The 16,304-nt window shown below is 35.1% G+C and overlaps 2 protein-coding genes across 4 annotated transcripts in view; one reads left to right on the top strand and one right to left on the bottom strand.

Moving 5' to 3' along the window:
- The window catches only part of LOC104700160 (protein argonaute 6), a 6,764-nt gene extending 2,467 nt beyond the window's left edge, over window positions 1–4,297 (bottom strand). The window contains exons 1-15 of one of the 2 annotated variants that reach the window (XM_010415624.2): window positions 4,136–4,297; window positions 3,144–3,345; window positions 2,850–3,055; window positions 2,537–2,755; window positions 2,210–2,343; window positions 2,022–2,119; window positions 1,837–1,934; window positions 1,595–1,754; window positions 1,375–1,491; window positions 1,189–1,296; window positions 1,035–1,097; window positions 771–884; window positions 507–672; window positions 319–431; window positions 95–232 (exon numbers count right to left, since the gene is read on the bottom strand). In XM_010415624.2, coding sequence (XP_010413926.1) covers window positions 95–232; window positions 319–431; window positions 507–672; window positions 771–884; window positions 1,035–1,097; window positions 1,189–1,296; window positions 1,375–1,491; window positions 1,595–1,754; window positions 1,837–1,934; window positions 2,022–2,119; window positions 2,210–2,343; window positions 2,537–2,755; window positions 2,850–3,055; window positions 3,144–3,326 — 1,917 coding nt within the window. In that variant the 5' untranslated portion in view covers window positions 3,327–3,345; window positions 4,136–4,297. The other variant, XM_010415625.2, reaches the window with a different exon arrangement.
- On the top strand, window positions 5,200–10,816 carry LOC104700159 (E3 ubiquitin-protein ligase COP1). Of its 2 annotated transcripts, none has more exons than XM_010415623.2 (13): window positions 5,200–5,680; window positions 5,984–6,061; window positions 6,179–6,334; window positions 6,597–6,947; window positions 7,528–7,685; window positions 7,780–7,845; window positions 8,338–8,416; window positions 8,713–8,868; window positions 8,968–9,066; window positions 9,656–9,760; window positions 9,923–10,102; window positions 10,201–10,311; window positions 10,419–10,816. In XM_010415623.2, the coding sequence occupies exons 1-13, from the start codon at window positions 5,351–5,353 to the stop codon at window positions 10,587–10,589; spliced, it is 2,040 nt and encodes a 679-aa protein (XP_010413925.1). In that variant the 5' UTR covers window positions 5,200–5,350; the 3' UTR covers window positions 10,590–10,816. The 2 variants fall into 2 exon arrangements, with proteins under 2 accessions (XP_010413925.1, XP_010413924.1); XM_010415622.2 differs by having other exon boundaries at window positions 5,202–5,680; window positions 6,175–6,334.

The following is a 16,304-nucleotide window of genomic DNA, read 5'->3' as shown; positions in this document are numbered from 1 at the left end:
AGCGGAGGTCGAGAAAGTAAACAGATAAAGAATCAGATCCTAAGAAAACCAGAAACAATGGACACACAAAGAGGACAAGACACATAACCAATACCGCTGCTACCGAAGGAACATCTGCCCGACCTGAAGGGCCATGAGATACATCCATACCCAAAATCAAGGTGGGAATTTTGTTTATCAATGGAATGTTGTAAGAGTACTCCATTCCCAACAGAGAATTGATGCCTCCAAGCTATTTTAAGACAGAAGAAAAGAAGTGAATTCACAGAGAACAACACATCAAAAGATATCTCACGTGTTAGCTTGTTGGTGATATACCTTTGAATTTATTTTCAGAAGTACATTGGTGAGATATTGGTCATTAATCTTAGTAGGGCAGATGCATTGTGTGTGGATCCCTTCTTCAGTGAGGCATATTTTCTTCCAGGGACCTTTACAGTTTGCAATGACCAGTTGAATGAAAGAGTTCAAACATTAATATGCGTGGGAAAGAGGTGAGATGATACCATAGATATCAGAAGTTTTTCGTTCTGGCAGGACACAGAGGATAAAATGAGGAGGCTCTGGAAATTTTAATTTCATCTTTGCAATAACTTTTTCTACCCTTTCAACAGGACCTGTTTTTTTATACTGTGGATCCTCTTCAACTAGTGCAAAAGGTCGATCAATTTCCTGCCATTTGACAAACCATATTCAGACTCTGTAAATAACTAGACATAGTTCAACACTACACACCAAATGAAAACGGAGAGAGTATCTACAAAACCTACAATGCCTTTCCTCATGCCACAGCTTATAAGCTCACGGGAAATGTAACTACTGTCGCATGGAGAAGAAAAGTTAACGATAGCCCAGTTTTTAATAGGTCTTGGTTCTAGAAGCATCTGCAAAGCAAGAAACAAAGGGTAAAAATAAAAGGGAGAAAGACTAGTTCGGGAATAATAGGTTCAATCCAACAAAAAAAAGAGTACGGAACCATTCTGAATCCACAATAATGAATATAATGATACCCGGAAATCTTTGCAGACAATTACCTTGTTGTTAAAGTTCCACCGTCCGTTGCAAGGCTCAAAATCTTCATTCTTGCCAAACTTTAGCTGTATATTACAAATGGGACAATATGGGACTATAATTGGCATGGTAGCGCATAATTTTCTATCTACAAACAAAAACATAAACAGGATTTACCATTGGGGGCTTAAGAACCCGGCCTTCAACTCGAGTCATTTGTTTTTCAATGGAGATGCCACATCCAGCCAAAAATGGGTCCTCGTCGTAGCAGTTGGTACACATTGCCTGCAATATTAGTCAGTAATAATATCTGCCATCCAAGATAAAAGAAAGCATCATCCAAGGTCAGGAAACGAAGCTCACATCATTGAGTGTTTTAATTCTCTCTAAAGGTTTTTGTCTAGATTTTTCAATAAGTGAAGCTCTTTGCCTCCCTGACAATGCTTTTGTATAACGTTGCAGAGATACAAGATTGCAAAACTGCAAAAAATGGATTATAAATTCAAATCTACACACCTCCATAAGTGGGATAATAAACTTTAAAAAATATATTAACTACGGAAAAACTGTCGGAGACGCATACCTCCAGTGGAAGATAGATGGGGCGATTTGGCTTGCCAACATCAAGGCATGGCAAGTACGCAGAAGAAATAGGCGCTGTGTAAGTTTGCTTGAAATATTCATACACAGTAATCTCTCTAGGCTGTCCTTTATGTTCACCATCTTTAATCTTCATTGAAAACCTGGAAACAATGAAGAAAGTCTAGCAAAGGCTGATAAAGGGGACACGAATTTATATTAAAGGTACAATCATGGAGAACATACAGTTGCTGATTGCACGGCTTCTGAGTTAGGCCTATAATTTTATATTCCATGTTACTGTGTGATGCCTTTACCCGCATATGTTTAAGCATTTTAGCGGCCTGCAAAGTTTCCATAAGAAATTCAAAAGCACGAAGCAAAAGCAACCAGGTATGTTTGCTGTTATTGTATTTAAAAGCCAGAACTACCTGAATCCAGTCGATTTGTCGTGGTGACTCAACACTCTGATTGGCTAACAGGAATTTAATAACTGGGCCCGGTTCTAAGATCATTGTTGTTGACACATCTGCGAACCATCGCAAAACTGTTAATAAGACTAAAAATAAAGACAAGGTTTATGAAATCTGGATGAGAAAGGTATAATACTGAAAAATACCAATGTTAAGCGAGAGTCCTCCATGGGTTGGACGAAAGCTCGAGTGGAGACCTCGAATACCTTTTACACCTCCTCCAACTTCAAAGGCGTACCCATTGTTATGGAAAAATGCCTGCCTGACCAAAAGACATCCCCTGCACAATTAACAGTAATCTAAAGTAAGCATCTAGCACGGTCACAAAATGCAAATAGTTGTACATCTATTAGATTTACAAACAAAGTGAAAATATAATGTTCAATTTTGTCCATTAGAATATAGAGAGAGTATCCTTTATTCCTTTTGATGAAAAGATATACTGCACATAAGAAACAGATAGAAAGATGCACCTTTCAGCTGCTTGCTGCCTCAGTACGGTGTCAAGCACTCTAAGTGCATCCTGATCACTCTTATCTGGTGTATCGGCTCCTCTCTGATTGACAAGAACAGACTTCAACGGTATTTTTGCAGTAAAATGTATCTGAACCTTGTAACTTCTTGGCAAGAAAGAACGTTTTGATCTTTTGCAAGTACTGGAAGGACTACCACCATCAGAGACACCACAATCCCTACAAACTTAACAAGACTGTGTTAGAACATCAACAAGATCTATCTTGCACACCTTGAGAAGATTAAATATTAATCCAAATAAGAGGGACACACCGTTTTGAAAATGAACCTTCCAAGATGACTTGAAAGTCAAATTCGTTCTGTGGCAGAGGACCAACAGTATATAAAGTCTTTTCTCCATCATATGCCAACCTTTTACCATTAAGATCAGAAGAGTAAGTCTTGAATAGTTGCTCCATAAGCCTTCTGCCTATTCCTTTTCCTTTGACATCATCACCCTTTTCTGTGGTGATACTAACCTGCAAGAAAGCAAAATATGTCAAGCATCTCTCACACACACAAACACTGGTAAAAAAGAATGCAGAAAAAACGACTAATCAATCTTACAGTGTACTGGTAAAATACTACATCCGGCTGTTTCACAGAAACATTGAAGTGATTGGTGCACAATTCTATTGGGTTGCCTGTAGTTCCAACCCCAAGTCTAGTAGTGATGGCATAATCTCGATGGCTGGGCTGTTCTGGTTTTATACTTTTGGGTGACAATGGCAGAGATGAAGATGTCTCCATATCTCCAGGGGGAGGCAATCTGCAAAGAGAGAATTTAGAAGTTGGTTACAGTGTGGCAACAATCAGCCGAAAATAAAATGTTCAGAGGACTCGGAAAGAATTTAAAACACCAAATAAAGGAGTGAAGAACCACAAATCATTACATAATACAGCGGACAACAATGCCACAAAGTATCCATAAAACATCCTAGATTCCTATATTTAGGTGAATCTAAGGAAAGAGAAAACATTAAACCATCAAACAGGTGATAAAGACAGATCAAAGATGAGTCAGTATCCTTGAAATATTAAAGGAAACACTATAGTGGGCATAAAGCCTATATCCTGGATGAACCGGAGAAGCACTCATACCAAGCTTTTCGTGACAGAATTTTCAACTCCCTAAAACCCTGATCATCTCACTCATCCTCAGACAACTCTTTACTCGGATTTATTAGGGTTTTTTTATTCAGACACACGATGAAGAAAGGGTTTTTGTTTCTGAACATCATCTCGATTTGAGAAGAGAGAAGATAAATCGCCATGAACATCTTCAAGAAGAAGACCACTCCCAAAGTTAAAAAGCTATAAACTTTCGCCGTTTCTGAGATTTTGTTTTCTGGGTTTGGTATTTTTTTTCCCCTAAATCGCTAGGAATGGTATCAATTTCTGCTGGGCAACAAACTTAATCTGGAAAAAATGGAACCTTTTAACTGTTTGTGGCGTTCAAATGCGTCATGCAGTAAGCGACAGGAACAACAACGCTACAAACAATTGAAAAAGAAGAAGAAGAAGAATAAAAATCGAAAATTTAAGTAAGAATGGCCTACCTTGAAAGGATTAAGAATACGATTTCTTCTAGGGTTCCGGTGAATCAAAGAGCAGCAATAAGAGGGCTTTAGCTCATTTCTGGTCTCCGTCAGTCTCTTGGGTTTCCCAGAAAAGGCAAAAGAATGGGAGGGAAAGCTTCGAGTAATTGGGGAAATTAAAATATTTCATTTTTTTCAGGTTACTTTTTAATATTTGAGAATTGAGATCAAAATTATTAAACCGAACCCTTCAAAATCAAAACTTGGCTGCTTGCAAGAGATATTTTAATGTCCTAAGCAATAATTAAAAGTTTAAAACCTATGGAGTATTTAATTTGGGAAAATGTCCTAAAATCTAGAAATTTATATTTTCGTTGATTTAAAACAGTAACTATTTATCTGGTAGAAAAAACTTCATTTTTTTGTTAGACTTCTATATAATTCATGAATTTTTGTTAACTTCATTTTTTTTGTTGACTTCATAAATCACATGTAATCAATTAGCCGTTAACGAGAACCCGTTAATAACAAAATAATGTCGTTTAATCAAATTTAAAACTTCCAAAGGATCTTTGATTTGGGGAAAAATAAGAATCGATTTTTAATTTAGGGATTTTAAGTTTGATTAAACGACATCGTTTTGTTATGAATGAGATCTTGTTAACAGCTAATTAGTCCGTGTGATTTCTCTAGTTGACCACTTAATGTTGTGTATCATAAAGCAAGGTCTTTGTAAATTAATTAGAAGTCAACTAAATAATGTTTTTTTTTTTCACCGGATGAAAAGCTCACACAGACTTCAGGATTTTAGTGACATTTTTGCCCAATTTAATTTCCTACATTTTACAAAAGTCTCATTTTGAAGATTTTTCATAGACTAGTGAAAAAGTCTGCAATGTCACGTAACCCGTTCAAACCAAAAAAACAAAATTGGATTTCACAAAACCGGAAATAAATTAAACCGGATAATTGACCCGTACCAGAACATGAAGAAACATCAGCCACACGCGCGAAAAGAAGCGCGTAGAGAACAACGTGTATGTTTTGTATCCTCAGAAAAGAAACCACCGTGGATCCCACCCATCACTCCTCCCTCCCTCATCTCCGTCATACGCACCACCACTCTTTCTTTCTTCCTTCCTTCTCTCACATTCTTTTTCACCAGAAACAACAAAAACTAAATCGAAGAAAGAAAAATTTAGTAAAAAAAAAAAAAATCGAATCAAGAAAGTTTTCATGGAAGATATTTCGACGGATCCGCTTGTTCCGGCGGTGAAACCTGACCCGATGAGGACATCTTCAGCTGGTGGCGGCGAAGGTGCTAATAACCGTCTTGAAAATGACGACGGAGGAAGCGGTGGTTCTGAGATTGGAGCGCCGGATCTGGATAAAGACTTGCTATGTCCGATTTGTATGCAGGTTATCAAAGATGCTTTCCTGACGGCGTGTGGTCATAGTTTCTGCTATATGTGTATCATCACGCACCTCAGGAACAAGAGTGATTGTCCTTGTTGTAGCCAACATCTCACCAGTAATCAGCTTTACCCTAATTTCGTACTCGATAAGGTTTCTATTTTTCCCATCTCTTTCTCTTGTTAAGTGGTCTTAGCTTTTCAATTCAAGTCTGGGTGCTGCTCGTTTGAGAGGTGATAATGATGCAGTGTAGTTTATGGAAGGATTCTGGTTATTGCAATTGAGAGGAGCCAACTTACTTATTGATGTCTTACATTCGTGTGAAAAATCATGGTTTTGTTTCTTGTTTGCTGAACTTGAAATAGAAGCATTCGGTTAAGGAACAGTTGTATCTTGAAACTATCTATCGCTGGAATGCAGCTTTTTATAATTGACTTCTCTGTACCACTTGTGTAGCTATTGAAGAAAACCTCAGCTCGGCATGTGTCAAAAACTGCCTCGCCCTTGGATCAGTTTCGGGAAGCATTACAAAGGGTCGGTTCTTAACAAGCCTTTATGTTCCACTATTCCTCTTTAAATTGGCACTCTCAGACTTGTTATTGGAGTTATAAAAATTACAGATATTGATTTCCTGCGTTCATGCTTAGACAGGGTTGTGATGTGTCAATTAAGGAGGTTGATAGTCTTCTTACTCTTCTTTCGGAAAGGAAGAGAAAAATGGAACAGGAAGAAGCTGAGAGGAACATGCAGATACTCTTGGACTTTTTACATTGTTTAAGGAAGCAAAAAGTCGATGAACTAAATGAGGTTGGTTTCTGGATTATGGAGTAGCATTGAGCTGCCTATTGATAATTATTCTCATTTTTCTTCATTCCTTCAGCTTCAAAATCTTCCCTATATATATATATATATTATACTGTAAAAGGAAGAAGAAAGCCATAAAACATCTTTCTATCAATAAATCTATCGAACTGTTCATGAAACATAATCCATGAATGTTTTAGATGAGTTCTCAGGAACAAACGACTGTTAGAATTCTGTCATTTATGTATTTTCTATCTTAATGTAGGTGCAAACTGATCTCCAGTATATCAAAGAGGATATAAATGCCGTTGAGAGACATAGAATAGATTTATACCGAGCTAGAGACAGATATTCTGTGAAGTTGCGGATGCTCGGAGATGATCCAAGCACAAGAAATGCATGGCCACATGAGAAGAACCACAGTGGTTTCAACTCCAATTCTCTGAGCATAAGAGGAGGAAATTTGTTAGGCAATTATCAAAACAAAAAGGTAGAGGGAAAGCCACAAGGAAGCTCTCATGGGCTACCAAAGAAGGACGCACTGAGTGGGTCAGATTCCCAAAGTTTGAATCAGTCAACTGTCTCTATGGCTAGAAAGAAACGGATCCATGCGCAGGTTTGTTCTTACTTTTCTACTCAACATCTTGAACATGTGTCTTATGCTGAAATGGTCCAAGGACAGTGGGATTAAATTTTCATATATTTGTCTGTTAAAGAAGAAGCATAATTGATAGCATTAGACTCCAGTGATTGTGCTACAATTAGTAGTATGCCTAGCCACTCACTTAGTGAGCTGGATCGACAGCTCGAGAAATTGGAAGTGTTTGTGGGTGGAATATGAATCTTCTGACGGAAAAGATACCTTTGATTAAGGCTCACATTTTTGGTGGTCTGTTTAAAGCCAGTTGGCTTCAGAGAGCGATTGATTTCGCATTTTTTGCAAGTAAACGTAAAAATAGCATTCTGGATTATATATCTATTGCTTAGTGATAGTAGCCGGTTCTCCTCTCTGGTACTATAGCAACAAAAGTCACTATGTTTTCTTGACACACTAACAATTCTGTGAATACTATGAAATGGCATCTAGACAAATATAGTAGTTTTCTTCAAAAATTCTGCATAGTCCTTTAATCTATCTGTAAATGCTTCATATATACACTAGATTGCTAATTCTGTGCAAGTGTCTTGTCTTGTAGTTCAATGATCTACAAGAATGTTACCTCCAAAAGCGGCGTCAGTTGGTAGACCAACCAAATAGTAAACAAGAAAATGATAAGAGTGTAGTACGGAGGGAAGGCTATAGCAACGGCCTTGCAGATTTTCAATCTGTGTTGACTACCTTCACTCGTTACAGGTAGGGTAGTGAATGCCCCTTTTCAATTGGGCTAGTTGTACATACAGAGTGTTTTCAAATTTATCAGATTTCTAATTGCACTCTTTCTTCACAGTCGTCTAAGAGTCATAGCAGAAATCCGGCATGGGGATATATTTCATTCTGCCAACATTGTATCAAGGTGAATTTCTTTTCCTTGTTCGTTTGATCAGGTGACAGATGATGACTAACGAAGAATGTCTTCTAAATGACTGTGTCAGAAAGTATCAAAATATACCCTTAAGTAATCAAGTTTTGTTTAATGTATGGATAGACTCATTTACTACTATGGGATCCGTTGCTGTATAATTCTAAGCCAGTGAATGGTATGAAGATGAATCTGCTGACATGGTAGGGAGAAGGTTTTGTGTTATCAGCAGGCCGCTTAATAGGAATTTTCTAAAAGATGGAACACTATATGTTATAGCTGTTTGCGATCTTTTATATGAAAATATCTCTTTCTCAAAGAAGGGGCGAATTTTTTTTTTCAGTTGCTCCTGGGGCCATTTTCTCTCTCTGTACTTTGATTTATGGTCTTTCAGTAGATTACATGCTTTATGCTTCGCATGAACCTGTAATGTAATGTACCATCTTGCTGAGACTTGCTGAAAGATATGGTGCTGTTCCTTTTCAGCATAGAGTTTGATCGTGATGATGAGCTGTTTGCCACTGCTGGTGTTTCTAGATGTATAAAGGTTTTTGACTTCTCTTCGGTACGTTCACAAATCTTGGAGGGCATTCAGTTGCATACTAATTGAATCTTCTTGTGCAAAGTTATGCTTTTGTGAAACAGATCATGTATCTCAAATCTAGGATGCTTCATTGATAATGAAACTAAGTTGTGCTCTTGGAAAAAATCTAGCTTTGATGCATGTTAGCCATTTACACTTTAGTATTGCAAAGAAAAATATAAATCCAAGCTTCTACGTAATCGAATTTTGGTTTTAAATTTCCGTCTTATCCAATGGACCACTCTGGGCTGGTTGATGATTGGCTGCAATCTTTTCAGGTTGTAAATGAACCAGCAGATATGCAGTGTCCGATTGTGGAGATGTCAACTCGGTCTAAACTTAGTTGCTTGAGTTGGAATAAGCATGAGAAAAATCATATAGCAAGCAGTGATTATGAAGGAATAGTAACGGTGTGGGATGTAACTACTAGGCAGGTGAGTACTTTGCCCAACTTATCTAACATCGCGCCTTTAAGTTATCATCTCATTAATTGTGAAATGTATCTAAAATTTTATGTGAACAACTGATCGCAGAGTCTTATGGAGTATGAAGAGCACGAGAAACGTGCATGGAGTGTTGACTTTTCACGAACAGAACCATCAATGCTCGTATCTGGTAGTGATGATTGCAAGGTATCTCCAGTTTTTCATCACCTTTCATCGCATTAGGCTCTGTTTCATATTAAAAAAAAAAAATCTATCATAGATATTTTCTAGATTTTATGAATATCTTGGTCGCTGTCGCTCCTGTCTGCTCATTAGTGCATTTGTACTCATGACTCTTTTCTACTGCTTATTAAACTTTTTTTTGTGAGATGTTCTAATAATTTGGGGATTGGTCATGGTCATATGTTCGCTTTCCTGCATTGAATGTTTGTTGGTTTCTTAAATTTTTAGCAAATTTCCCGTCTTAGTGTATTTGTGGCGGCTATACATTACCAAGCAAAGAATACTTGACACTTTTAGTGTAGTAAATCTTACCTTGAAATTCATAGCTTCATTTGTCCAAATTGAATGGGATGTTACTGAAAATATTTCAGTAGCTTATTTAATCATGTTGGATGCGATTTTGACTTAAGGAATCGGTTCCACTGAATTTCTAATTCTGGCTGAAGCATATTATACCAGTGGGCTCCTTTTAAGTCAATTCACTACTTGTTAATCGTTAACCGTGCATTATTCATGTCTTATAGATAAGGCAATTATGCTGTGTTTGATCCAGGTTAAAGTTTGGTGCACAAGGCAGGAAGCAAGTGTGCTTAATATTGATATGAAAGCAAACATATGTTGTGTCAAGTACAATCCGGGCTCAAGCAACTACATTGCGGTATATACTTCCACCCCTCTGCCAACTTTGCATCTCACCTTTTTTTTGCTATTCAGTATTGAGCTACCACTTATGTTCAGCATGACACTATTACACGTTTGTAGATTTAATCTCCAATTAGACAGAGAGACTTAGACGTTTAAGCCTGTTGATTTATTGCAGGTCGGATCAGCTGATCATCACATCCATTATTACGATCTAAGAAACATAAGCCAACCACTTCACGTCTTCAGTGGACACAAGAAAGCAGTTTCTTATGTTAAATTTTTGTCCAACAACGAGCTCGCTTCTGCATCCACAGATAGCACACTGCGCTTATGGGATGTCAAAGACAACTTGCCAGTAAGATTACTGCTTGAGCCAATCTTACTGATTTTGTCCAAGAAAAACAAGTCTTGACTATGTTGTTCAAATTCAATATTACTCGACGATTTTTTCAGGTTCGAACCTTCAGAGGACACACTAATGAGAAGAACTTTGTGGGTCTGACAGTAAATAGCGAGTATCTTGCCTGTGGAAGCGAGACAAACGAAGTATATGTATATCACAAGGTTCACAAATTTGACATTTTTGCTTTTAACTTCTATCATCTACTATTTATGATCCAGAAATCAATCTCGTTGCTAAACTATTTGGAAATGTGAATGATGTGATACAGGAGATCACGAGACCGGTAACTTCGCACAGATTTGGATCACCAGACATGGACGATGCAGAGGAAGAGGCAGGTTCCTACTTTATAAGTGCGGTTTGCTGGAAGAGTGATAGTCCCACGATGCTGACTGCGAATAGTCAAGGAACCATCAAAGTTCTGGTACTCGCTGCGTGATTCTAATAAACATTACAAAAGAATTTTATAGCTTCGTGGATCAATAAAAGCAGTAAATTTGCCGTCTATGTTTATCTAGTGGAAGTTATAGAGGTAAAACAATTTGTCAAAAGTAGGGGTTCATCATTTGGACAGCAACTTTGTATTATGATGCTCGACTACGAACCCTCGAGAAGAATTTGTATCAGAAATGTAGATATATCATATATATATATATATATATATTATCTTATGGGTTTCTTAGTTCCTAATTTTAGTTTCTATAAGTAATTGTTATAATCAAAATGCCGTGATCATCATGTGAATCGGTGATGAAAAGTCCAACCTTGGCTTGCCTATAAAAGGTTGGCTTACCGATGCAATAATAAGTCATTAATATGTGCATGTAGTAAGGTCATTGAAACTAAGTTTCATTTTATAGTGTGAAATCCATGATAATTGACGCTTTTGTGTCATACACTTAATTAGTATATAACAGCTCGTTAAAAAATGTGATTGTGTTACAATGGTCGTATTAATATTGTAATAGTAACCCTTTTATATCTTGGATACGCAACTCTGAAATCGAAGTGCCATGAAGTCCGTAAAAGATGCATGCTTGGGGAAGTTTTAAGTCCAATGGCCAAACATTTAAGTTTCTTTTTTTTTTTCTTTTTAAATTCCAAAAAACGTTGCATACTTCACTTGCTCATCCTAGTCATTATAACTAGGTTAGGTGGCTTGAAAGAACGACGTTTTCACAACGAGGGGGACACATCAATGTGTTTCTTCCCTTTAAGCAACCATAGCCATCAAATCCTTGTTTTTTCGCTTAATTAAACAAGTAATTCTTTCATACAACAGCTTTTGCTAATTGATATTATACTCCCATCTTGTTCGATAGATTTAAAATGTTTCTCTTGCGATGTCAAAAAAAAAAAAAAAAGTTTCTCTTGCATGCTTTGATTATACAATTCACACATCTCATAAACGTAACTTTATTTTATCATGGTAAATTAATCAGAAATTCGAGAAAGGAATTAGCAAGTCGTATATATGAAAGTCAGATGTGGATAAGATGGTATGTATACCTTTGTTTATATGATATTAATTTTTTGAGTCTATATAATTAACTAAATAAAACACATAGTATCAAGTCAATGATCTAAAAGAAATTATTATATTAACATTCATCTTTCTTAGAATAAATATAAAATAGATGGTTACAGCTTTGGATTTTTCGTTGTTATGGTAATCGCATATCGTTTCACGTTAGCCACATATATTTACTTTCAACTTCACATCGTACTATAAATTTATAATAGGTATACTATATAGGCGGAGTCACGCAAGCATATATATATATATATATATACCTATGGAGATCTAAATGTGATGTGTTCTTTTATTTTTATGTACGTCACTAAACTTAACGTCAAGTATAAATTAGTGCAACAATTTACTAACAATACTACTATTTATTTTATTCTTAGGAACACATGAACTGAGTCATATGGATTTTTAACTTTTATATGCCAATAATCCGAGTTCAATCATAACTTGTAGTGGATGACTGAGAAAAAAAAACTCGGTAATGGATGACTCGGAGCCAACACTTTCACTACGACTTTTTTGTTTGTTTGTTATGGTATATCACAAAGTCATATTAACTCGAGTTTTATAACTTGGAGTTTTAAATTCTGCCTTTAGAGTTTTCAATACGACAAACAGAGAAACGCTATTAGTATATTATACTACAACTTGTTGAGCTCTTTTTTAATTTGTTTTCGAAATAAACTCATATTGCCGAGAGAACGTTGTCAAAATATAACATGTGTGCATAATCTTTTTCCTTTACATAAGTTAACAACAACTAAATGAATCAGCGTAGTATTATTATATATAATATAGATACACGTTTTAAATCAGATAGTAAGTTACTTAATTATAAAGTTTGATCAAACAAAAAAAATTACTTAATTATAATATTTGTTTCGTTTCCAAAATATTGTACACGACTGACACAACATGTTAATTCTTCTTCAATTCTCAAAACTAACATAAAAGAAAACCAAAATGTGTTCGTATGTGGTTGTTTTGAAAGAAATCAAATATTCCTCATTATATAAATACATCAACGTACGTATCTAGCTATAAAAATAAACATTTGTTCATTTCTAATATATAGGGTAAATCAAATTCTGGTAAACAAGAACTTAACTGCTCATTAACTAGCTATAGCTCATAGCCTATGAGAATATCCATCAACAAAGGCTAGCTATGCGCAGATTTTAAATATATTAAGCTCCATAGCCTATGAGAATATCCAATATCAAAATTGATTAATCAAGTACAACAAAAACAATAATTGCCTCTAGACCCTAGTGGTGGACTTCAATAATTATGAACTCTTCTTCGTTCATTTAAGTATTTAACGGCTCTAGTTAACGTAATTAAATAAAGTAAAAAATGTTCATTCTTCTTGCTTACTACTTTTTCTGTCTCTAATAGATTAATATTCTGGGACATATTTTTTTGTCTCTAAAATATTGATTTTGTAGATTAAAACTAAAACAAATTTTCTACTTAATGTTTTTTCTCACATAAAAGTAATCTAATAGTCTATATTTTCTTTATTTACTCAAAAGTAATTATAAATTAATTTATAAATACAAATTATACTTTTTCTTAATATGTGTGATAATGTCAAAACATCAATCTATTAGGAACAGAAACAATAGTAAAAGTTTTATACAAATCTAAATAGTAGTATTTCTAGGGAAATTGTGATAAAAATCGCTTGTATAATACCACTTTTGAAAAATACCACTAAAATAAATTGTTTATTTATAACTTGTTGTTTTAAACCTTATAAACATCTGTTTACCTACATTATGAAAAATTTACTTAACTTTATTACATGCTTCTAAATTTTTATAAATGTGTATTTTGGATATATTTGAAAATTGACAAAAATTATTGGTGTTTTTGAAATATGATATCATAAAAAATTGTATTTTTGTATTATCCCATATTCCATTTAAATAGCGATAGAAGCAAAAACCTAGAAAACTTCGAAATTGTGTAAGGCTATGTATTACTACTGAATGATGCGAGTCTAGAGTTAAGTTGTCGACAACTCAAACTTTTACAAGTGAAAAAAAAAACATTTGGTGGCTTTACATGGAATATTTGACCACTTGATCCAAATAATCGATTATTAATTGTTTCATTATTTATTAATTAACTTATTTTGCAGTTTTTAGATCGATTCTCATCCGCACGAGTAGTTTTCACTTTTTCTCTGTAGAACAGACTCCATATTCTCTTTCTTTTTTTTTCTTTATTTGTTAAAGAAACAGATTCCATATATACAATATCACTGTTGTCCAAAAAATATATATATACAGTATATAACTTACTTGAATGGTATAAAATCAATATCTTTCACAACTCAAAGATTTGAAATCAAATTCCAAGCAAAAGTTTTGGAGATCATATGAAAGATTTGTTGTATGTATTTTTCATTTACAAATTTTTTGGTGGCCAATTAATTTTTTTTTTAAAACTTTAGATTGTCGTATAGATCCACATAATGATTCGTTAACTAGTACAATTAGAACATTTGAATTGTTGGAATTTTCAAAAAAAATGGAGAATAAAAAAAAAATATTTTGCTTTTTGTCTATTGTTCTTCATTTATTAATGAATTATTAATCATTGAAATATTCCAAAATCAAGCAAAATCTAAATATTCTATGATTGTTTGTGTGTATACACGTATATATTCATCATATATCATTGTTTTAAAGTCCAGTCAAAATATATTTTCTGACTAGATAATTTTTTCGACCAAGATTCAAAAAATATTTATAGTTTATAGTTTTTTTGGATAAACAATTTACAGTTATAGTTTTTATTAAGAAAATATAAACACTTATTTTCCTTTTTACGAAAAAATATATCCCCTATATATAACGGAAGTACACAACATTTTTTTGTAGACTATATAATTTTTATAAGTTGGTTACAAAATAGGTTATACAATAGATATAGGTTGGTTATAAAAAACGTTATAGATTAATTGGTCAATCCATGAGCTATATGAATACACTTAAGAATATCCCAAAAAATCTTCTTAAAGAGACTATTTCAATAATTTATACAATTTTCTAAATAAAATCTTTAATATTCCATGTATTGTTACAAAATATATACTATTAGGCATAAAAATATATTTTTAGGCGTAAAAAAGAATAAAATCTTGGCAATTTATCACACTTAATCGTGATTTCCGAGATCTTATTGTTCAACTAAAAATAAATTCTTACCTAACCACGGGTCATATTAAAAAACATTCACCAAACATGTTTAAAAATTAAAATAAAACCAAACAACAAACATAACCATTTCTCATACATAAAATTACAAAATTAACAATATAAAACTTACAAAATAGGTATTTTTTTTTCTTTTTTTTTGTCAAAACGAATGGGATTTCATTCAAATCAAAGCCTCATAAAGAGGTAGGTTCTTACAACAAACAACAAGATAATCAAAGGGGAGAAAAGATAAAGGCTCCATGAGTTCTTCAAAGGGATACTCAACTCTTGAAAGTTTTACAAAGTGTGAAGGATCTATTGGGACCAGGGTGGATTCGACCATGAAGGCAGGCTTCGCGAAATCCTTGACCAACGAGTGATCATGAGTGGCTCTAGCGACAAACGCAATCGAGCTATGAAATGAGTGTTCCACAGGGGTAACACTAAACATGTGTATAGCCAAAATGAGAGGTAGAGTAAGAGGGGCAACGTCCTTTATCACTTTAAGATCAGACCTCTTGGCTGTAGAAAGAGCTTCAACCGGGGATCACAAGAGTTGGGTGTCTAACCGTAGCAAAGCAGGTGAGTCCTCCCTCACATGAAGCTCATGGCCATGGAGGTTAAGGAGTTTGACACAAAGCTTGCAGCCGGTTTGGCCCAGAGTTTTGTTAACAGACCCGAGCTTCCTATCGTTTGGTGACATGCTACAATTGGGGATACTGGGTGGCAGCTTCAAAATCACGCAGCTTGGTGGATTAGATTCCAGGTTAGAGCTCAGTAATAAAGCTATCCACACATTGCTAAGAGACTCGCCTCGACAAGGATAAATCTCAAACCAATCTGAAGAACGCAACATACTGCTACCGAAGAAACCTCGACTTGACCAAGCAGCTATAGTCGGAACTAGAAAAGTTGAGTTTAAATCGCAATGTCATTCATGGATCTGGATAAGACAGTCCAAACCCCGACCAATGCAAACAGTTTACAGCACAATAAGCTTCGCTGCCCACCGTGACTGATTTTCACACATATATACTTGATTTTCCAGGGATAAAGAGGCGACTGATTGATCAAGCATCGGTAACCAACACTCTGTGGAGATGTGGTCATAATGTCGTTGCTTGTCAACACCATCAGCTGAAACCGACGCAATACAAACACAACCAAACCTAGGGGAACCACGACTCTTCTAGCATAGGATTCAAGACCAGCCAATCTAGGGTGAAGAGGTGCTAGGATGGAGACTGATAAAGGATTATGAAATTCAGACCTGGGCAGAGAAAATCGGTGTCCAAAGTCACATCATCGGTATCGGTTCAGCGGGAGTAGGCTTGTACAAAGCTTACCGAGAGGATAGTATGATATCAGGATTTCAGAGATATAATGCCAAGACCCATACCATGGGTTCATGTCG

This window comes from Camelina sativa, chromosome 7 (genome assembly GCF_000633955.1).
Source record: "Camelina sativa cultivar DH55 chromosome 7, Cs, whole genome shotgun sequence".
NCBI lineage: Eukaryota > Viridiplantae > Streptophyta > Magnoliopsida > Brassicales > Brassicaceae > Camelina > Camelina sativa.
This window is presented reverse-complemented; position numbering and strand designations above follow the sequence as displayed.